Source organism: Lissotriton helveticus, chromosome 12 (assembly GCF_964261635.1).
Source record: "Lissotriton helveticus chromosome 12, aLisHel1.1, whole genome shotgun sequence".
Lineage (NCBI taxonomy): Eukaryota > Metazoa > Chordata > Amphibia > Caudata > Salamandridae > Lissotriton > Lissotriton helveticus.
Window position 1 is genome coordinate 73,615,870 of NC_136073.1, and position 24,402 is coordinate 73,640,271.

Genomic DNA, 24,402 nt, shown 5'->3' on the forward strand with positions numbered 1-24,402 from the left:
AAAACCACAGGAGATTTAAAAAGAGATGGCTAGTCAGGCAAGCAGAGAAATGCCGACAGCGCTGAAAGATAGCCCTTAACTGTGGCAACAGCAAGCCCCTGTTGCGCCAGAGAAAGGGCAAACTGGAGAACATCAGACAAATGGGCTCTCAAAGGGTCTATAGATTTCTCCCCACACCAAGGGACAAATTTTGACCACCTATAAGAATAGATGGACTTAGTGGAGTCACGCCTGGCTGCCAAGATGACATCCACCACGTCAGGCGGGAGAGAAAAAGAACTCAGGTTGCCCCGTTCAATCTCCAGGCATGAAGGTGTAAGGTCTGGAGGTGGTGGTGTAGAACCTGCCCCTCCATCTGGGAGAGGAGATCTGCCCTGTGAGGGAGACGGAGCGGCGGGTGAGAGGAGAGGTGGAGAAGGTCTGAGTACCACACCCTTCTTGGCCAATCGGGGGCGATCAATATAACTTGGGCCCGGTCTTGGCAAATCTTCCTCAGAACCCGAGGAATCAAAGGTATAAGAGGAAACACGTAAAGGAGTTGCGAGTTCCAACTCAACTAAAACGCGTCCCCCAAGGCTCCTTGCATCGGATACTGGAAACTGCAGAATGACAGGCAGTGAGCATTCTCGCGAGTGGCGAACAAGTCCACCCGAGGAGTCCCCCACATCTGAAAGATGTCGTGAACAACCTCCGGGTGAAGCCTCCACTCGTGGTCGGCAGAGAACTGCCGACTGAAACTGTCTGCACGAACGTTCTGAACTCCGGCCAGATGATTTGCCATCAGACAAATCTGATGGTCCTGAACCCAGGACCAGAGACGCAGAGCCTCTCTGCAGAGACACTGCGACCCCACTTCTACCTGCTTGTTGATGTACCACATCGCGGTCGTGTTGTCTGTCAGGATCTGCACTGATACACCGCGAAGGGAAGGGAGGAAGGCCTTGAGTGCCAAACGAATCGCCCGCATTTCCAGAAGGTTGTTGTGAAGCAACCTTTCTTCTGGAGACCAAAGACCCTTGACCTCCAGGTCTCCCAGATGAGCACCCCACCCGAGAGTGGATGCATCCGTTATTACCGTGGCCACCGATGGAGGAAGTTGAAAAGGCTTTCCTTGTAACAGAGTGCCTTCCACGCTCCACCAAGACAGATCCGCTGCAGCTTCTCTGGAGATCCTCACTGACTCCCTGAGATCTCCGTTGTGCTGATACCACTGCCTGCGGAGGCACCACTGGAGTGCCCTCATGTGCCAGCGTGCATAGTTGACCAACAGAATGCAAGAAGCCATCAGACCGAGCAGGCGAAGAACCTTCAGGACTGGAACGACCGCTCCATTGTAGAACAAAGGAATCATTTCCTGTATGTCGCGAATCATTTGAGGTGGAGGGAATGCACGACACACAGTAGTGTCCAGTACCACACCTATGAACAGGTTGCGCTGTGAGGGCACCAGGTGAGACTTGGGTACATTTATCGAAAAACCCAACCTGTGCAACAACTGAGTTGTCTCTTGCAGATGATGGAGCACCCTCTCCGGCGACTCCGCTTTGATCAGCCAGTCGTCCAGATACGGGAATACAGGTATCCCTCACCTCCTGAGATGAGCTGCCACCACTGCCATCACCTTGGTGAAGACCCGAGGCGCAGTAGTAAGGCCAAATGGAAGGACTGCAAACTGGTAGTGTTGCGACCCAACCGTAAAACGGAGATACTTTTGTGCGACTTCAAGATGGGAATATGAAAATACGCATCCTGCATGTCGATCGACACCATCCAGTCTTCTTCCAGCAGCGCTTGAAGAACCTGTGCAAGAGTGAGCATCTTGAACCTTTCCTGTTTCAGGTAAAGGTTCAAGATCCTGAGATCCAGAATTGGCTGAAGCCTGCCATCCTTTTTGGGGATCAGGAAATACCGGGAGTAGCATCCCTGACCGCTCTCCTGCTCTGGAACCACCTCTATCGCACCTTTTCAAAACAGTGCCAGGACTTCTTCCTGCAAGAGAAGCAGGTGGTCCTCCGAACAATAACCCTGGCAAGGAGGATAATTTGGGGGAAAATCCCAAAAGGGAAGAGCATACCCATTCTCTACAAGATTGAGAACCCAAAGATCCGATGTTATCAATTCCCAATCTTGTAGAAAATGGGTAAGCCGGCCCCCCACTGGGCCCACATGATCCGGAATGGCAGATCTAGGGCTGCTTTGCTGCGGTGGCTGGGGGCTGGGATGGGGAAGAGGAGGAAGAGGAGGAAGCTTTACGGCCCGAGCTCTGGCCCTTTGCTTGCCTCTATAAGATCTATATAATGTGTTTTGCTGCTGCTGTGGCTGCTGCTGGGTTGACTTATAGGTTCGAAAAGAAGATCTGCTAAATCCTCTTGAACGTCTTCCAAAAGTGCCCCTGGATTGGAGACCCAACGACTTTGCTGTCGCCCTGCTGTCTTTAAAGCGTTCCAAAGCAGTGTCTGCTTTTTTTCCAAACAATCCAGACCCATCAAATGGAAGATCCATTAATGCCGCCTGGACATCTGTGGAAAACTCACTAGACTTCAGCCACGCAGCTCTTCTTGTCGCTATGGAAGAGCCCATGACCCTCCCCACAGAATCCGCTGTATCCAATCCACTCTGAATAACCTGCCTTGCTGCAGCTTGAGTATCAGAGATTACCTCTTGGAAGTCTTTTCTATCATCCTCAGGTATCTTGGGTACCAACTGTTTCACAGTGTCCATAAGAGCGTGGATATAACGCCCCATCAAGCAGGTTGCGTTTGTGGACTTCAAAGCCATACTGGCAGAGGAGAAAACTTTCTTAGCAGCCTGATCCTGTTTTCTCGACTCCTTTTCTGCTGGGACCTGCGGAAATGCACCTGTAGATCTTTTGGAACAGGCCGCCTGCACCACCAAACTCTCCGGCAGAGGATGAGAGGTTAAAAATTCCGGGTCTTCAGGAGCCGCTCTATACCTCCTAGCTACAGCCCTAGATACAGCAGGAGCTGATACAGGATTTTTCCAAATCTCCAAAATTGGATCTTTTAAGGCATCATTAAAAGGTAGCAATGGTTCAGTTACTGATGAGGGAGAGTGAAGAACCTCTGTGAGCAGATTAGATTTAAATTCTGCAGTTGGTAGAGCAATATTCAATAAATTTGCAGCCTTTTTTATCACTACATGATAAGGTGGCACGTCCCTTGAAGGCTCATCAGAAACCGAAACAAGGTCCCATTCAGGTGACAGTTCTAGGCCACTAGCTACAGACAGGTCCTCAAAAGGATCCTCAGACTCTTGTAGTTCACCTTCCTCTAGATTCTCCTCTCGATATCTTTCCTCCTCCATCAACCTCTGGGCTTCACGCCTTGATCTTTGCTTCACATTCGAAGCCGTTGGATCCGCCATGGACTTCCGATGGAGCCGGAGCCGGAGTCGAACTCGACGTCGGACGAGGAAGAGATCCACGACGTCGCTCAGGGTTCGGCATCAAAGTTGACGGAACTGGCGTCGATGGAATCGGAGTCATCGATCTCGGCGTCGATGGCTTCAGAGTCGAAGGCCTTGCCGGAATCGGATAATGCCAATGCGGCGTTGGAGCCGGCATAAAGGGCGCAGGTGCATAGGATTGAGTAACACCCAGACCATATGCCAACGGACCCATAGGACCAGTAGGAGCCCCAGAGGGGTACATAGCCCTTAAATAAATAACAAACATCGCATTCAGGAAATGCGTAGGATCCTGACCTGGACCCGGGAAGGCAGGGTATGAACCCCCAGGCTGCTCTTGAGGGCGTGGAGTCGAAACAACGTCGACCTCCTTTTCGGGCTGGTGCACCGGAGTCTTGCGACCTTCGGGCATCTGTGCCTCTCCCTCTCCAACCACCTCCTCCTCACCTTCATCCTCCCGACCTGAAGGATGGGATGGGTCCGGAGATGGAACAGCTTTCTGCTTCGGCGAACTCGGTGAATACGCATGCGACGCCTCAACTTCGGCATCCTGTTCTTCCGAAGCCGAAGATACTATCACCTTCTCGACCAGTTTCACTTGCGACTTCGGCTTGGAACCCAATTCCTTTCTTGATCGATGTCGGGATTCATGGGTTCTCTTTTTATGCTTCTTTTTTGAAGATCTTGAAGCATGGGCCGAAGACGAATCCGATCGCGACCTCGATCGAGACCTTGACTTCGAGCGTCGAGTCTGCGATCTTGATTTCTTCTTCTCTTTTCCTTCTTTAAACTTGGCAACAAGAAGTTTTGCTTCTCTTTCCCAGAGGGCCTTTGGTGTCATCTTCCTACAGAATTGGCATTCTTCGACGTCGTGGTCGGAGCTCAGACACCACAAACAGCATTCATGTGGGTCTGTGATGGACATTATCTTGTTACATTCTCCGCAGGCTATAAATCCGGTCTTTTTCGAGGTCATGTCGAAAGAGAGAAGACAAAGAGACTAGAAAGAATAGCAAGTAACAAAGTTACAGCAAAGGCTACAGACGATCCCAGAAAACCGTTCGCGTCGACGACGCGGAAAAAAGGTAACTGATGTCATCACGCCAGCGTGGGCCTAATATAGGCGTCGGTGACGTCAGCGGAGTCGCGAGCGATGCCGTGCCTCTATGACGTCCGGGTCCACGTCGGCACGAAGCTACAAAAATAATTTCCGAATGTTGCTGACGCAGGGGGATATTCACAAGGTGAGGAATCCACACGGCAGATGTATCTATCAGAAAGCTGGGCGCAAATGAACTCTGTAAATGCTAAACACGGAGCCCCCCCCTGAGGTCAGCGCCCTGTGCGGCCGAACCAGTGGAACCGCCCTAAAGCCTGCCCTGAGTGGGGATATGAAAGTATGCATCCTGTGGATGTACGGTTGACATGTAATTTCTGTGACTGAGAAGATGCAGGATGCCTTGAAAAGTCACAATGCAAAAAGACTGTTTCCTCAGATACTTGTTCAGCTTTCGGAGGTCCAAAGTGGGTTGCCATTCTCGTGTTTTCTTTCTTATTAGGAAGAAACAGGAATTGAAACCCATTCCTTTCTGGAAGTGCTCGTTTTTGTAGCATCCTGAAAGCTTCTGGTTGGAGCAGATGTAGATGAGGTAGGGTGCTCCCTTTGGTGGAGTGTTTGGTGGCCTTAGAATGAATTCAAAAGTATGACCATAGGTCATCAGATCTGGCATACATCTGTCTGATGTTATCTGTTGACACTGGTGTAGAAAATACAAACCTTATGCTTGAGTAGGTTGGTGGGCTGAGAGGGTATAACCGGCACTTGTAAAATGCCACTGCTTTCTACCAAACTCTCCTCCTTTTTGGTTTTGTTTCCTCCTTGGCGCTTGTTCTGTATAAGCGGCCGGTGGTGGTGATCTAAACATCTGTTGTTGATAGCAAGTCCAATATTGGGGTTGAAAATGCTGATACTGTTTGTTTCTGTAGGGCTAATATCCCCCTCTCTAAGAGAATAAACCACTTCCTCGTGAACCTGGAAAAGGCGTTTTACCTATCTGCAGGGTACCCAAGGATCATGCAGTATCTGTATACGTCTTAATCGCCTGTAAGGTGACAACAACATGCTTCCCAAATAATGATCCTCAATCATATGCCATGTCTAGGATTTTGCTTTGGACTTCCAACCTGAATGATGTGGCCTTTACCCATCCCTATCATCTTAGAACAGCAGCTCCTGTCAACTTCCTGAACCCTGTTGATACTACAACCATTGCGCAGGCTATGATCTCTGAAGTTCTTTCACCTTCCTGAAGGATTTTCCTTGCTTTCTTCTTTCACATCATCAGGCAAATGTCTATGTAGGCAGCAATGTCGCTCGACCTAATATGGCTAGCGAATCAGCAGCTTGTATAGTTGCGGACAAAGTAGAGAATCGTTTACCAATGTTATCTAGGTGCCTGCCTTCCCTATTTGGTGGTGTGGAGATGGGTGTTGAAGGATTCTTGGACTGGAGCTCAGCCGCTTGCATCACTACATCTGTGTTGCGATCTTACATGCCAAAAGGACCAGACAGGGGCACACAACTCACAGGATACTGCCCTGCAGGCATGGACAACTGTATAAACGTCATGGGGACTTGCTGAACCTCATTTCCCAGCAGACAATGGGGGCCCATACAGAAACCAGGAAATTTCCCTTTGTAGCCCGCCCATTATTTAAGCACTTCTCGGATAGTGACAAGGACTTGAACTCAAGTAGAGAGCAAGTCAATGCGTGAGAGAAGGTTGACAGCTGCTCTTCCATCCTTAAAGTATCCAAGGGGCCATTAGTTCTCGTGAGTGCCTCAACAATATTATTGGTTTTGTTATCAAAGAAGTCTGACAGCTGTGAGCATAGCTTGGAGCAGGTTCTACAGGTATTTGAAGTGCATCTGGATGACTGATATTTTTTTAACCAATTTAAAGACATCTCTGGGCCTGCAATCAGAGTCCACTATATTACTAGTAAAGATGTCAACTTGAGCAATTTTAATAGCCAGATAATAACTTTCCATGCACGTTTGTAATGCTCTTTGACTGCCGGTATGTACTCTTTCCTCCAGCTCCTTTCTAGCCTCTTGCAGAGCTTGCACTGATTTATAAGTTCATCACTGAACCAAGGGGCAGATGATGTCTGCTCTTAGCTGTGCCTGAGCTCACTTTCAGTGGTGCCACCATGTTGACATGTGCAATAGCCAGTCAATAGTCACCCGAGAGTCAGCCTCAATATCCCTGCTTAATTTTGGGATACTAGAGAAGAGAGTGGCTGTTATCAGTTCCGTAGGTATTTTAGACCGGTTTCTATTGGGAAGGGCTGGAATGGTTCTTCTGCCTAACAAACCTTGTTCCAGCTTCCATGCAAAATGGAAGGTGGAATGGTCTGTCCAGTCATTCAAAAGAAAGTCTTGAACTTTTATCTGGCTATTAGTTATAAATAGGGTCAAGAATGTGACCAGCTGCATTGGTGGGACGGTTTACTAGTTGTTTTATGTTCCAAGAAGACATACAGGCGCAAGCTCAAATCTCTGAGCAGGGTGAAGTTGGAATGTTTTTAGAAGGTACTTGGATAGACATTCATCTATGGATAAAAGAATTTTCCAGCAAATTCCGATGGTTGATAGATTAGAATCCAGGCTTACATTTTTTGGGCGGATAGAGAAAGACAAAAGCCAAGTGAATATGCAACCTCAAACATGGAGCATCTGAGGGATTTTTAGAAAACCAAAACTGCTCCACTTCCTTTCTTGTCTACCCTGTAGTAGTGTAGCATACTGTGTCCTTGTAGAATCGCCATTGCCATGTATAGCCCTTGTAACTATTAGTAGTATTCTTGGATCTATTACAACTTGGCAAGGACATAGAACAACAGACGCATACTGGTTGAAGGTCAGTTTCTAAATTAAGGCCCATGCCGCCACAGTGAGTGCCCGTACGTAGTGAAAGGAGTCTTTGTGAACAGACCTTTCGTCATGTCTGCGTCGAAGGTGTCCTTGCTGTAGCATACCGTATCCTTGTAGAATTGCCATTGCCATGTAGAGCCCTTATAACTATTAGTAGTATTCTTGGATCCATTACAATTTGGCAAGGACTTTGAACAACTGACGCATACTGGTGCAAGGCCGGTTTCGAAATTAAGGCTTATGCCGCTACAGTGAGTGCCTGTACGTAGTGAAAGGAGTCTTTGTGAACAGACATTTCATTGTGCCTGCATCAAAGGTGTCCTTGCCAATGAGGTCTCTGCCAATGGGGTCTTTGTCGATGAGGTCATTGTCATTATAGTGGTCGTCACCGATGGCTACGTTGAAAACCATGTGGACAACGATGACATCGTTGTCATCATTGCTATTTTGGACAGCGAAGATGTTGTCGTCTACACTATAAAGTCCATTTTGTAAGTTATCACCAATGGTTCTGAGGAGGATTTTTTTTATGTAAATCCAAACTGGAGAAAGAAGTGGTTGGTTCAGATCTCACTGTTTCTGTGGAGATTTTTATTTTTTCTCTCTGTGAGAATGCTCTCCAGGCGACCTCTCTTTTAAAGGGCTTTTCTTGGTGCCTCTGATGATTTATGGCTCAGTGACATTTCTCTTTTCTGTGACCTCAATCCTCGCTATCGTCTTCCTCAGAAACCAGTCTCTTTAGTTTTTAATTTCTGCAGCCATAAAGGGAGCCTCCCATCTCTATCCCTGAGAGTCTTAGAGTGAAAAGTGCAACAGCATTTGCAATCTTTTAACTTGTTTGAAGGTGTAAGCAGTGAATACACTCCTTGTGTAGGTCTTCTGAATGAAGTCTCTTTTTCCTACAAGTTCCACAAGGTCTGAAGAGGCCTTTCTTTGCTGATTCTGACATCGAGTTGTCATGTGCTGGTAGATGTAGTTTAAAGTTGTCTTTCCGGATGATAACAGCTTTAGATGAGTAAAACTCATGATAAATTGAGCCGAGCTCAAGGAGAATTCTTCCACACAATGTGCAGTAGAATATCTGATCAAATTGCTCCACGCAAAAATGGAAACATACATTTTTAGTCGTTTTCTAAAAAAACAGGATGATTGGTGAGTTCTTTTTTTGTGATAATAGAAAGTTCTAGCACCAGGGAAAGATTGCTTCAAAAACTTTGGAAGGTTTTGAAATTTGAATCCTTTAGATGGAATTAATCTTTGATCGAACAGGCTGTGTCCACCAAAGATGGAAAGCAGGTTAGCCACAGCAGGCCATATTTCCAGGTGGAGCACTTTACAGGTGGAAAAAAACTTTTTTATCCTAAAGACAGACTATATCACAGTGTAACGTATAATCTTGGCTCTTGCATCTTAAAAATACAGTGAACTGTCTACTGCTCACAATGGATAAGGTTGTGCGGAACAGATGACAGGATTTACGGTGCAATACTTGATCGAATAACAATGCATCTTGTCAAGCCTTTTGTAAATGGCATTTCGATTGTGCTGCCAGGTTTTGAGTAATGCTCATATTTCTTGTTGTAGATTATTCTACTTTTCTGAACGTGGAGTCTGAAAGTAATAGGAGACCACGTTATGAAGGGGGGGATCAGTCCCTTTTCTATTGAGTACCAGTCCTGAGTTGTTGTTTTAAAATATTATTGTATTATTGGTGGCATTTGGCACATTTGTGGGTTACATTGAAGTATAGAGGTATTGTAACCAGGATATACTGACAAATGTCTTTCAGGTAAAAGAATCTGACCAGCATATTTGTGGTGGTGTTGTATTCACATTTATGTGTCTAAATATTGTTTTGTTTGTATCCACTGTTGTATATCAGTTGATGTTGGTGGGAGGGAAGAACATTTATAATTCAATTTAGCATTTGGTCTTCTGTGTGTGAGACGAAAAAACTAAAGCATTTGTATGATGTTTTAAAAAGAATAAATGTTTTAAAAAAAAACAAACATTTTTATTGAGAGATAAGGTGAAATTCAATTAAAATCCAATACATATTCAATTGATACATTATAAAGATATAAAATTCAGCATGTGCAATAAATTAGTCAGCATAATTCAATAACAATATAAGTACATTCATATTTTATGGAGAATTCATATTTCTAATATAAAAACATTGATCAACTTAAAACATTCATAGATAATATATTCATAAAGCTTGTCTTTTTGTTAGCTCCTCCATTTCTTAAGGGGCTCCCAGATATTCCTGCCAAATTCTCGCGCTATCCTCCCCTTAAATTCGTATAGACATGCCTCTAAATCATGCATACCTAACAATCTGGACAGCCACATATGAAATGTGGGGGCGACGGTATCCTTCCACCCAGCAGAGATAAGGATTCGTAATACCGCTACTGCAATGAACAATAACGCTTGGGTATCTCTCCCGACATTATGTTCATTGTCTGTCCCTGTGAGAACCAGGGTAGGGGATAGGTTGATGTTAATACCTAGCAGCCCCTCCAAAAACAGAGTTATCTCACTACGTATTAAAACCAGATTAGGACAGTGATAAAACATATGCAGTAGATCTGCCGGACCTGTATTGCATTTAGGACATTTATCGTCTTCTCTAAGTCCCCACCCATACAATTTCGCTGGGGTATAGTAGAGGTTAAACAGAGTCTTATAATGTTGAGACCTCAAATTTGATGCTCGAAATACTTTCTTACTTAAAATTAGAGCTAGGTCTATATCAACATTCGGATCTCCCAATTTTTGCGCCCAAGTGGCCTCTGTTTTTTCCAGATCATCTTGGAGGCCAGGCAGCGAGAGATTGTAGGCTGTACCTATCTTCTTTCCCCCTTTTTTTAAATATTCAACCAATTGACTATCTGGGGGTAGCAGAATCTTTGGTCTATATGTTGATAGTGTTTGAGCAATTTGTCCATATAAAATCCAGTGGCTACCGGGGATCCCATATTTCTTCTGTATCTCATCAAAGCAAAGGACAGTACTGCCTTTCATGATATCACCCAGGCATCTTATCCCATGCTCTCTTCATACTGTAGAATACGTGCTTTGGCCCAAATGTGGAAATAGGTTAGATTTCCAGAGATTTATATTGGTGTTTATTTTGGGGATCTTCATAATTTTACTAATAGCTTTCCAGGTTCCCCAAACCCCTTCAATAATCTTATACCTTGCCTTCCTATAGTACCTTCGATCCACCTCACACTGCAGTAATCCATAGGCCTTCCTCCCCAATAATAGCTCGAAAATAGAGGGAGGGTCCTGACTCTCAATTTGACCTTCAGATGGTAGGGGATCCGATTGAATCAGTATGTTCATCTGTGTGAGGAGGCATACCAGATGATATAATCTAAGGTTCGGCATAGCCAGGCCTCCCCTATCCCAGGGTAGTGACATATGATTAATTGAGCGTCTAATTTTACCATACTGCCAAACAAACCTAACGAATATGGATTAAATTTTCCTCAACACACTTTCCTCTAGCAACAGTGGGATAGCCCTAAACAGATATAAAACCTTGGGGAACATAGTCATTTTTAAGACATTCACTCTACCAATCAAAGATAAGTGTAGCACGTCAATTCTTTTCAGATCTTTTTCGATTGAATTAATAAGAGGACGATAATTCTCTCCAACCATCTTCTCAACTGCTGCATTAATTCTAACCCCAAGATATACGGCTGAGTTTACAAATCTATAATCTGTCTTCACAATATTTTTGGTACAAATAATCTGCGTTTTCCCCTCATTTAAGCGATAGCCAGAGCGAAGCCCGAATTCGTTAGCAAGTTGTACCAATGCGGGCATTGCTTGGTGTGGGTCAGCATAGGCAAGCAATTTTGTAGTGAAGCCATTAAACACTACAGGACTAATTTGGCGAGAGGCTAAAATATTTTGTATAAAAGGATAAAAGGAACTATATATAGGGAAAACAGGATCGGGAAGCAAGGGCAACCCTGGCGTGCCCCTCTCTTAATCACTATTTTATCAGACCTTTCCCCCATAACCATAACACGAGCCACCAGGTCAAGGTACATAGCCTTAATTGCCCTCAGGAAGTTATTACCAAAGCCTCTACCGGCCAGAATGCCCCAGAGAAAGTCCCAGACCACTCGGTCGAAGGCCTTCTCCGCATCGAGGAGGATCATGGCCATCTCCCCCCCCCCCGTGGCACCATGGGCATCAAATAGCGCTATTGCTCTTCTAGTATGTTCCGTAGTGCCTCTCCCAGGTATAAACCCATGCAGCCACGGGGAAACGAGACGACCAATTACCCCCCCAACCTACCAGCCCAGACCTTAGAATATAATTTTGTGTCAGCATTAATTAACGATATTGGGCGGTAAGACCCCGGTAGTTTCTTAGGTTTCCCCTTCTTATGGAAGATAACGATGTTAGTTTCCTTCCAGGACTCAGGTATTATACCTGACCACAAGACCCCATTAAATAGATCAAGTAAAATTGGAGCGATCTCCTTTTCTAAGCATTTATAGACCTCGAGGGGGATTCCGTCGGGCCCTGCTGCCTTACCTGCGGCTAATTCCTGTAGGGCCTTAGTTAATTCCAGCATATCTAGGTCTCTGTCAAGCTCTTCTCTGGACTGTACATCTAAACCCGGACTACCATCCGCATAACCAAGATCTAAAACCTGCTCACCAATATCGCCCTCTTCATTATACAACTTTTGATAAAAATTCTGAAAAACTCTTAAAATGTCTTTGGGCTCCGTATACTCCTTATCTTCGTCCTGTATAAGGGAGATTAAGTTCTCAGTCCTCTCTTGCCTTATCTGCAGAGCCAGTGCCCTCCCCGCCTGCTCCCCTGTTTCATATCGTCTTGCCTTAGACACCTGGTACTCGCTAGTTTCTTTCTGAATAACTATTTTCTGCAAGTCAGCTTTGATAACAGTTATTCTTTTTAAACTCTCCCGTCCCTCCCGTCCCTGGCCTATGTCCTTAATATGATGTTCTTCAGCTACCGCTAGCATATCTATAAGCTTCTCGATCTCTCTCTTATCATCTTTCCTGATCTTAGCAGAGCAGCTTACCGTCTCTCCCCGTAAAGACGCCTTAAAAGCGTCCCACACATTGTTCCGAGACGTGCTATATCTGTTGGTATCATAGACCTCCACAGCCCATTTTTTTAGATGTTCCACAAATCTGGTATCCAACAATAATTTTCTCTCAAACGACCAGCTGGTTTGTTTCCTTTCCATTTTAGGCATATCATAATGCAACACTAGAGGATTATGGTGTGATATTGACTTTGGGAGTTTCTTGATTCGCACCTTATTCAACTCCGTAGAGGAAATCAAAAAGTAGTCTAATTTGGTATATCTCAGATTGGGGCTAGAAAAATAGGTGTATCCTGGATCTAAGGGTTCTTTTACCGCCCACACATCCTTGAGACCATGTGACTTCATAAGCGAATCGAGTGCTCGGAACACTTTAGGTTTCCGCCCAGAGTAGTCATCTGATTTATTCCAATCTACTGAGATATTCAAATCCCCACAAACCATTATGGGCGTTGGCCAATTAGCTAGTTCCCCCACCAAAAAGTCAAAGATTTCAGGATCATCCTGATTTGAGCCGTATATCACACATAATGTATAGCCTAAATTAAGGTCCACTATCACCCATCTCCCTACACTATCAGCTGTGTGACGCTTAGCTCCCCCTATAAAAGGTTTAGCTAAAATGGCCACACCTCTGATTGTTGATGTTTGAGATGAGCAAGCTAGGATTTCGAACCCCCTAAACTTCATCAGATTTATTTTTACCCAAGGAAGGTGGGTCTCCTGTAAACAAAAAATATCAACGTTATTAAACTTAGAAAAATGATCCACCCTTTGACGTTTTCTTGCATCATTCAAGCCACCTACATTGGCTGTACAAATTTTAATGCTTGACATGTTTTTGTATTGAATTTCCCTGCTGAATTTTAATGTCAACAATATTTACCTTAGTACACCTTATTTTCTCTTTTTTGATTTTTCCCCCAACCCCTTACACTCCCTCCCCCCTGGTTGCCCACCCACCCCCTCCATCCCCCTCACCCCCCTTCCCCCCTCCCCCTCTTCCCCCCCACCCTTTCCCTACACCCCTGCTCCCTGGCTAGTGAGGCGCTCAGACCGAGTCTGTGCGTGTGATGGTCACAGTGAGAGCAGTGAAGCTCTTGTTACTATAAACCGACTCAACATCCTGTTACCCCTCTGCAATTTTTTTTTCTCCCTTCTATATATAAACACCCAGACTACAAATTTGACTGACCCCTCCCCAATGCTTCAATAGTGCAGAAAAAAAAAAACCCAAGCAACACATAAAATCCAACAAGAATTCTATTTCCCATAAGAGTCCAAGTATTCTCTGTCTTTAATCTCGGAGGTAAAGTACATAGTTCTCCCTTCATTTATGATTTTCAGCTGAGCCGGGTTGATTAGATAGGCCTGCATTTTTTTCTGCTGAAATGGATTAATCAGTTGCCTGAGTCTCCAGCGTCTCTCCACTGTTATATGGCAAAAATCCGGGCGCACGAAGAATGAGATCCCGTCCACATTCCTCTTGGCATCCGTCTTGCCTTCTCCGTGATTGCCTGCCTCAACACAAAGTTACCCAGAAAGATTAGAATAGCTCTGGGTTTGTCACCTTCTTTGGTACCTTTTTTAATCTTGAATGGAGTGCGGTGCGCTCTCTGGATCTCTGCTGCCCAGACCCAGTTTGAGAGCTCCGGAAATGCTTGTTCAAATATTTTGATGACGTAAGCTCTAACATCAGATCCTTCCACTCCTTCGGGTACCCCAAGAACCCGGAGGTTATTCCGTCTCATCCTGTTCCCAATGTCCTCCAGTTTCCACTGAATATCTATAACTTGTGCATTTTGGGCTGCGACCTTATTGACTGCGGCTGCTGCCTCCGCCTCCGTAGAGACAACTCTATCCTCCAGATTAGTTACCCGATCTCCCAAATTAATACAGGCCTTAGACAACTTACTAACAGCCCCCTGGATTTTCTTTACAGCAGCTTGGGATTTCCGACTGTCCTGCCGGGCTTCCTCCCTGTGGGCCAGAATCTCACTGTGAATAGTCTTAATAGTGACATCTGTGCAGTGCCCCCCCCCCCGGGCTCCCCTGCAGAGGCATCGCTGAAGAATGGTCCCAACTAAGCTCGCTTTTAGGGAGCTCACGCCTTTTTGGTGGTTTAACTGCTGTTACTGGGGAGCCAGGCTCGAAATCGCTTTCTGCAACATTCACTTGGAACCTTTTCATTTTCTTTTCCCTTCTCAGCTTCTCCACTGACTGCTGGGTTCTCCTCTGTAGGTATGCCAACTTTCTGTCCCTCTTGGTCTTCTGTTGTATTCACGACTTCCTCCAAATCCACTGGACTCCTTTGAATTATACAGGTAGCTGGTCCGGCTTTAGGAACCCCAGGCTTACTCTTGACCATTGTGATGTTGCTAATAGTCCCATTCTCCATGGTCTCACTGTCACATTTGCCTAGAATATCAGGCTCAGGCTCAATCAAATCATCTCCTTTCATCATGCTCAGTCCTATGGTATTCTGGGGGAGAGGGGGATCAGCCAAATCAGTCAACTTGGGGAGAATTACGGAGGTTACATCAGCTGCCACTAGTTCAGGCTTGCCTCCCTCCCCAACTGGTATTACAGTTTTCAGCCCCTTCTCTCTGCCAGCCGTGGTGAATATATCCACTATTGGGGCTGTGGCTGTAGCTGTAGCCTGCCTCGTTCTACCCACCACCTGCTTTCTTACCGGGGGGGTCTGTAATTTACCATCTGTGTCACCCAGCGTTGTCTCGATTCCAGCCTTTTTTTTCTTATCTTTCTCCGCGGCAGATTTCCCTCCTGTGTTGACCTTTGGGGCCATTACAATCCGTCTCTTTCCTGCCCAAAACCTCCTTGCACTATGCTCCTCGTTACGTCCTGCGAGCCTCTGCAATCCTGCCTCAAACGCCGCTCTGCTCCGCAGAACCCGTGAAGCTTCACCCGCGCCCCGCCCTCTCGCTCTCCGACTGGAGCACACAGAGAGAGCTGCCTGTGTCAGCTCCTGAAGCAGCCGTATCGCAGAGCCGCGGCAGGTAAGCGGTAGAATCATCCGTGAAGTGTTCCTCCGGGTTTTTTAGTTTTGTTTCAAATTCTGCATCACTGAGGGTTCAGGGTGATAGGAGAAACATCGCCGTAGTTTTCTGTCAGGGTAATTTGCACGAGCTTCACTGCTCAGCTGTTTTCGGCCACAACTAAGCGGCCGCCATCTTCGCCCCCTGAAAAGAATAAATGGTTATCGCTTTTATTGAATACAGCTTCCATAGATTAATTGGAGTTAAAAAAAGGATCAGTCAGTTTTGGCATTGTATTTTTGTGTACCACAATGGATAAGTCGCATTACCACCTGCATTAGAGTAGAAATTGAGGGCAGAATGACATATATATCAATGACATCTACTTTGGTACTTGTACATTAATCAAGAAAGCAGGAGGCACTTTCTCGAAGTGCTAACAATGAGGCTGCTGTGAGTCAAGATAGGCAAAGGACTGGATTAAAAACAAAAAGAGGAGAACTGACATTTGGATATTATTATAAAGATGTACTTTGTTAAGGTACTCAATAACTGGTCTGGTGCATTATAAATAAAAGTAATCCAACAAACTCATTTAGGAATTCAGTGGTAGAAACTGTAAAAAAGTCAGGGCACTAATGTACACGTCTTGTCTTTTCTCATGCATATCTGATATTTTACTGCTTATGCTTTTGTGATGAAGTAGAATGATATGGGTACTATGCAATACCCTCTAGTTCCAATGAAGGCACAGACCTAGGTTTGTAAGTCTTTCTACCTCATTTTTTAGGTGTGTTTTCAACAGCTAAAGAGTAGGACTGGATGGGGTGTTCTGATATTGAAGTATTGATCCCAGGTATCTCCAGTACAGTCGAATTTGTATCACCATAAAGGAAGAGGAGCTCAATCTCTAGAATGTGGGATTTAGCTCTTTGGGCTATTTTGCCAGAGGAGTCTGATTAACCCGAGGATGCTTTGCACTGGTCAATAGTGTTTTGACCAAAGGGGCATCCATGCGGGTACTGATTGGACTGGGTCAGATGTGTACAGATTGACCGGTAGTGCAAGAGGCCGCAGTTCATGATTAGTGCTTTCCCTTCAAGAGTACTTACAAGTGTGCTTGTCTGAAGGTTTCCCCTATCAGGAATGCAGTGAAAACTCAAAAAAATGGAGGTGGCCACCTACGTAGCTGTATTATCAGGTGTGGTTGATTTGAGTACCATACCCAACACTAAATGAATCCTTGCGTGAGTGGCACAGCTCACATCCAGTGTCAAAGTCTAGGGTCTCTTTCAATACCTTTCTTGGACAATGGCAAGAGATGGTTTCATGATGATGATGAGAAATTTATAAAGCGCGACAAATACCCTGAGGTGTCTAGGCGCTGCCTTTGGTATATATAAGTCAGAGCCGATACTGAGGTACATACAAGTCAAAACGGACCCAGAGGTAAAAAATGATGCTGAAAACAACCATGTTTTAAGGCCTTTTTAAAATTTGAGGAGACTGTGCTCTTTTTTTCAGCATAGTTGTTAGGGAGTTCCATAAGCTAGCCATTGTAGCCGTGAAGCTCTTGCCACCCCATCTGGCCCTATTGACTCTAGGAACAAGTAGATTACGCGTGTTGGTGGATCTAAGGACTCTGGCAGGGATATATGGCTTTAGAAATGTTGCCAGGTGTGTTGGTCCCAAGTTGTTGAGGGATTTGAATGTGATGCACAAAGATTTAAATTGAATCCTTTTGACTACAGGTAGCCAGTGGAGTCGGGCCAGAGACGCAGAGACTGAATTAAATTTGGAGATGCACAGCAGAACTCTTGCTGCAGAATTCTGCGCCATCTGCAGTTTGTTAATGCTGCGCGTTGGGGCACTGGAAAAGAGGGCTTTACAGTAGTCCAGTCTTGAAGATAGCAAGACTGTTACCACCGTCTTCCCTAGGTTCATAGGTATTACCGGGAGGATTTTACTCAGCATTTTCAAGATGAAGAAACATGCTGAGGTAACCAAATTGATTTGTGCCTCAAAAGACAGCGTGGTGTCAAAGACCACTGCAAGATTTTTGGCTATGAGCACCGGTTTGGGCAGGGTGCCAAATTGGACCGGCCACCAGTTGTCTGTCCAAATAGATGGATTGTTTTACAGCAAGAAAACTTTTGCCTTAGCTGAGTTCAACTTCAGACAATTGTCTGACATCCAGTTTGCTATTTGGCACATCCAATCATGAAATCTAGTAGCAGTCTGGCTGGCTAAACTGCTTACCGAGACGATGATCTGAGTGTCGTCTGCGTACGACACCAGGATAAATCTTACTAGGCTGGCAATAGGGATGACATAAAGGTTAACAAGCATTGGGCTAAGGGAAGAGCCCTTGGGCACTACACAAGGCAGCGTCAAGGGAGCTGACACCATGTTGCCCAAGGCCACTTCTTGGGAACGCTCCGACAAAAAGGAGCCCAGCAGGGACAGCGCCTTTCCTCCGATCCCGATGGATGCAAGTCGCTCCTGCAGCAGCCTATAATTAACTGTATCAAAGGCTGCTGACAGGTCAAGAAGGATCAGAGCTGCGTTCCACCCACCATCAAGTATCAGCCACCATCAAGTATCAGCCTAAGCTCCTCGGTGGCAGTGATTAGAGCCAGCTCTGTTTATTGATAAAAACCCGAATATTCGGTGTTCATCGTCTTGTCTAGATATTGGCCTGTAATTAAGAGTCTCCTTGGCAACCAGGTTGAGTTTTTTTTTTAGTAAGGGAAGAATAGAGGCTTTCTTCCATTCCATAGGAAAATGTCCAGTTAAGAACATTGAATAAAAGATCACCGTTAATGGGATGGCTATAATTTCAGGCGAGATATGCAGGATTGTAGGAGCGCATAGATCTGCAGGGGAGCCCGACTTAGTCACGACAATGAGTTTAACGGTTTGTTCCACAGTTAACATGGAGAAAGAGGAGAGAGTCAGAATAACTGATTTAGAAGAATCTTGTGTAAATTCATGAGAAACTGCTTGCATCTTATTAAGTAGGGCCGCTGTAGGAGATCGGAGATTATCATAGCAGTCTTGAATGAACTCTAGCACATCAAACATAAGGACTCACCAGATGCTGGTTCCACAGGCACAGGGCAACTTGTGGAGGTCAGCCACCAAGAAAGCATATCCAAAATCGTATTAAAAATAAAACCAACCCTTCCAGTATTGGTAGACCATATTAGAACAGAGGAAAAGGGTAGCACTACCCAAGCAGAAGTGCCAGAGAAACAAAACCCTGCATCCTGAATAATACGGAGAAAAAGGGAGGAATGGGTGTTGTGTTTGGTGTTGCATACATATAAAAGGATGGAGGTGGCACACAGAGAAGCGAACATGAAAAAAATGACAACATTAATTTTTGCAAAGAGACTTTTCTGCTTCCTGCCAATCATTACAGGCAACTCCTAGCCGCCTGTGAACAAGACAAAGCAGAACACCAATGTTACCAATAGTAGCACCATATTATTGAATCTTGGACAGTATTGTATTTGACGCAAAATTTAAATGAAATATGACAGAAAGCATGAATGTCCAAATTGCACTTTTACATCCACCAAATATAGCAGATGCTAGGTGTCAGAAGACAGGTGGGTTGGTAGAACAGAGAAAATGTGTGATAATTAAGGGCTTATGACTAAAGGCAAATCACCTGGAAGAAAATTACAATTATCATAATAAGGAACAATCTAACGGTCTATATTATGACATGCAACAGGTAATGCCTTTGTTCTCACCTCAAGATACAGCCACTGCCTCTGCACAGTCAGGATCATTTCTATTACTTCCAGGATAAGAGACAGAGAACGCTCCCAGTGGTCCACATCACGCTCAAAGGCTTTGACAAAAACTGATGCTTTCATGGTGGACAGATTCACCTGGTTATCATCCAAGGCTTGGAACACCTCCTCTGTCCCCCTGAATTAAGAGAAAAGAAGAACAGGCATTAATCCTAACACATTTACTTTGTCCCTTCTTGGTGACTAAGGATAACAGAGATTTGTAGGAAGCTGGCTCTCAAGATAGTGCACTAAAGATCAAGTTACTTACCTTCTGTAACGCATTATCTAGTAGAGAATCTATCTAGCGGCAGATTCCTACCTTTGAATTTCCCAGGCATCAGACTGGATCCAGAAACTTTAGCTGAGCAATACTCCTTGTGCACGCCATCGGGTTGTTCCATTTGGCCCTGCATGACGTCGTCGTCGGTTATGACGTCGCTGTCACCTATATAGTCGCCACCCAAGCACATGGACGTCAGTAGTTTTCATTTTGTTCACGCCAGAACACAAAGAGCCACGAGTAATCAATGCAGTTGTGTACAAAACTAGGGCCCGGAAAAGAGGGGTAACCCTAGCCCTACAATTTTAGCCTGCAAAGCGGGGTGGCATAGGTGGGGCTGTAAGGAATCTGCCGCTAGATAGAGGCTCTGCCAAATAATGCATTACCAAAGGTAAGTAACTTGTTCATCTGATAGAGACTTCTAGCTGCAGATTCCTTACCTTTGAATTAGATACCCAAGCCATGCCATCCAGGCAGTGGGCTGTGAACCAATATCGTAAACAAGAAAGTCCCGCAGGACTGAGAGGGCAAAATGCCCATTCTCTGAGGACCTGGCCATCCAGGCAATAGTGCTTTGCAAACGTGTGCAATGATGCCCATGTTGCTGCATGACAGATGTCTTGGACTGGGACACCGCGAGCCAAGGCTGTAGTCGCAGCCTAAATCCCCTCAGGTGGCTGCTTCTTTGCCAGGGCATAGCAGATCTTAATGCAGAGTACGACCCAGCGAGAAATAGTCTTTTTCTGCACTGCCATTCCCTTCTTTGGTCCCACATACCCTACAAAGAGTTGGTCGTCCACCCGGAACTCTTTTGTGCAGTCAAGGTAGAACAGCAAAACTCTTTTTGTGTCCAGTCGAAGGAGACGCTCCTCTTTCTTAGAGGGATGCAGAGTGTCAAAGAAGGTGGGCTATGTGTTGGAATGACCCGCATGGAATGGGGGTCACAATCTTTGGCAAAAAGGAAGCCATTAAATAGGGAGATGAGCATGATAACACCTGCAACTCACTCACCCTCTGGGCTGATGTATTCGCCACTAAGGGGGCTGCTTTGATGGTCAACAGCAGAAGGTGACAATTATGTAAGGGCTTAAAGGGAGCACACATAAAGTAGGTGAGGACCAAATTAAGGTATCACCGTGGTATAAAAAACGGCGTGGGTGGAAAGAAGTGAGCCAGCCCTTTCAGAAATCTTTGTACAATAGGAGATTTAAAGCGAGAAGGCTCGTCTGGCAGCTGCAAAAAGGCAGACAGAGCAGCGAGATAACCCTTGAGAGTTCTCAAAGCAGGGCTATCTTGGCCAAGGGTTAAAATGAATAGAAGGACAGTAGAAAGAGGGTCACTAGACCTTTCTGTACAGTATAATGCAAATTTCTGCCAACGGCAGGCGTATACCATCTTGAAGTGGAGGGCTACCTGGCTGCCAGGATAACACTAGACTTTGGGAAGAAGGTCGAAAGCTATCAACTGCCGCCACTCAATCTCCACGCATGGAGGTGCAGGGTGGACAAGTTCAGGTGGTAGAATCCTCCCCTGCTGCTGCGACAGAAGATCCTCCTGAAGAAGCAGCTTGATCAGAGGATTGATGCTCGTTTTCAGAACCTCTGGATACCAGACTCTCCTCACCCATTCTGGAGCCACATGAATGACTTGGGCCCTGCTTGCTCCTGATCATTTTCAGAACCCTGGCCAGGAGTGGTATGGGCGGAAAGGCATACAGCAGGCCTGAACACCACTAGTGACAAAAAACATCGCTCAGCGATAGCCGCCTTGGAAACTCCAGCGCATAGCACTGTTGCCACTGCGCATTCTCTTCAGAGGCGAACAAATCTAACTAAGGTTCTCCCCACCGCTGAAAGAGAACTTGCGCCACCTGCGACTGGAGACGCCACTCGTGATCCGCTAGGCATCAGCGGCTGAGTTAGTCCGTTCTGCCGTTCAGAGAACCTGCCAGGTGTTGAACCATCAGGGTTATGCCCTGCTGTTCCAGCCACGTCCAGAGACGCAGGGCCTCTTGACAAAAGGGTCCGCGACCGCACCCGCCCTGCTTGTTACAGTACCACATGGCGGTGGTCTTGTCCGTGAACACCTGCACTTACTTCCCCTTGACAGAGGCAAGAAATGCCTTCAATGCAAACCGAATTACTCAGAGTTCCAACAAATTGATGTGGAACCCCAACTCTGCTCGAGACCAGTGTACCATGATCTCCACCTCTCCCAAATGTCCGCCCCACCCCAGAAGTGACGCATCTGTCACTACTGTGAGATCTGGTTGGGTACGGGAGAGGGGTCTGCCATTAACCCAATCGTGGTTTGTCAACCACCACTGCAGAGCTCTAACAGTTCCTTCCGAGATCTGGACCATGTTGGTGAGATTTCCTCGACAATGTTCACACTCGAACCTCAAGTCCTACTGCAGAGCCTGCATACACCACCTGGCATGCTTCACTAACAGGATGCAGGAGGCCATGAAGCCCAGCAGCCTCAGAGTCAGTATCTCCGAAAAACAGGATAGAGGCTGAAACATCGGAATCATAACCTGAACTCGCTGCTCAAGAGGATAGGACCGAAACTGAACTGTGTCCACAACAGCTCCAATGAAAAGGAGCATCTGAGAAGGTTTCAGGTGTGACTTTGGCACGTTTATAGAGAACCTCAGCAGATGCAGGAGGTCCGCCGTAGTCTGAATGTGGGAGACGACAGCCTCGGGTGAGGGCGCCTTCAACAGTCAGTCAGTCGTTGAGGTAGGGCTAGACTGATAGCCCTAACCTGCGCAAATGAGCTGCGACCACCGCCATCACTTTGGTGAACACCCGAGAGGCACTGGTAAGGCCGAAGGGGAGAACGGTAAACAGAAAGTGCTTGCGGCCTACCTTGAACTGAAAGTAATGCCTGTGGCCCGAGAGGATGGGGATGTGAAAATACTCATCCTGTAGATCCAACGCTACCATCCAGTCTTCCTGGTCCAGAGCAGCCAAGACCTGAGCTAGAGTGAGCATCTTGAACTTCTCCTTCTTGAGGAAGACATTGACGGTCTGAAGATCTAAAATGGGCCGTAACCCTTTGCTCTTCTTTGGAATCAGAAATTAGCGGGAATAACAACCACTGCCTACTTCTGAAACCGAATGGAAAGGATGACTAATTCTCTCACAAACTGGGGTATTGTGGTCTTACAGAGTCAGCCTAGGAGTGCTTGGAGGCTGCGGCTACCGGGGGCAGGGTGGCCAATGACTTCTGGATCGGAATGCACTGCGTCCACGTCCCCGCACGGCTTGTGAAGTCTGTGCAGGACAGTGGCTGGGATAGGGTTGACACGGCAGGAAACCCTTTCTGTTGCCACAAAAGGAGGGAAAGGAAGATTGGCCACAAGGAGTAGAGGAAAGGCCTATGGACTTGGCCTTAGCTCGAGAGTCCTTGAATCTGACCACGGCAGAGCCTGAATTTTCCCCAAAAAGATGGGTTCCATCAAAGGGCATTTCCATCAGATTTGCTTGGACATCGCCTGAGAAGCCAGTTGTCCTAAGCCAGACGTGGCACCTTAAGGCCACTAATCGATCTGAGTAGTGAATCTGTTGTATCTAGGCCACACTGAGTGGTGAATCTAGCTGCATCTCCCCCATCCTTGACTGCTTGCGAGAGTACAGCCAGAGCCTCCTCTGGGACTTGTGGCAGCACTTGCGCAACCTTCTCCAAAGGGAGTGGGAGAAACAGCTCAATAAGCATGCGGTATTCCCCGACCGCAATGTCAGGCTGGAGGAAGAAAACAATTTCTTCCCAAATGCATCCAACCTCTTGGATTCCCTATACAGAGGAGCGGAAGGGAACGTGCCTTGGGAAGTAGAGGCCTGAACCACCAAACTTTCAGGAGTGGGTGTTGGCTGAGGAACTTCGGATCACCCGGTGTTGGGCATTGGTGGTGTGAAACGTCCTATTCACAGGAGCCTCTGTGGTAGGCTTGGAACACGTGCCTAGAAGGACATCCGTAAGTGCCTCATTAAAGGGCAAAAAGGGTTCGTCAGTGGAAGCCCCAGGTTGAAGCACCTCAGTCAGGAGATCTGTCCTGACCTGCACTGAGGGTAGTTCCAGTCCTAGAACTTCAGCTGCCCTCTTTACCACCACTGTAGGCAGAGAAAGCATGCCAGTATTTGGAGAAGTATCCAGTCCACTGTTCTCTGCAAGTTCCCTATACCAGTCCAACTGCTCCGCAGAGTCTTCCTGGTGTTCCAGAGGGTCCAAATCCACCTCCCATTCCTCCCCAAAGCCTAGCACATCTTCAAATTGCTCAGGCAACAACATAGAACACGTAGGTTTAGTTGGCGTCAGAATCGGCGTAGAACAATATCATTCCAGCTTCGTGGCATCGGGGATGAGGGTGGGGCAGGCACCGGCGATACTGTGTGCACCAACTTCGGGTCCGAAGTTGGGGGATGTCGCATTGGCATGACCGGCGCCGACCCGGATACGGTATCGGATCCAGAAGGCCCCACTGGCACCATAGCTGGAGTCGACGGCGTCCAACCCGATGGGGCCCCTTCTAACCCCACGGGCCCGAGTGCAGGGTCCACCCGCTCAAATACATGGCGCATGGCCTCTTAAAACTCTTTCACTGGAGTGCGGGTTGCTCCGGCTCCAGGAAAGGGAGGGAGTCGCGAAGTCGACCCAGGCTCCGGCTCCGCAGAAACTGAAGGATGACAGCCGAGGTGAAGAGGAAGTCTGCTTGGACTTCTTCTTCTTATTCCTCTTCCCCGAGTGTCCAGAGGGCCTCGAGTGGGATGAAGAGGACTTGGGGCTATGGGAGCAGTCCCGCAACCTCCTCTTCTTCAATCGAGACTGGGATCTCCTCAGAGTCT

General features: G+C 46.4%; 1 protein-coding gene across 2 annotated transcripts in view; it reads right to left on the reverse strand.

Moving 5' to 3' along the window:
* Positions 1-24,402, reverse strand: part of DNAH2 (dynein axonemal heavy chain 2) — a 3,497,426-nt gene that overhangs the window by 2,509,079 nt on the left and 963,945 nt on the right. For both annotated transcript variants that reach the window (XM_078670326.1, XM_078670327.1), the window contains one exon: positions 19,231-19,411. In XM_078670326.1, coding sequence (XP_078526452.1) covers positions 19,231-19,411 — 181 coding nt within the window. The remainder of the gene's footprint in view (positions 1-19,230; positions 19,412-24,402) is intronic.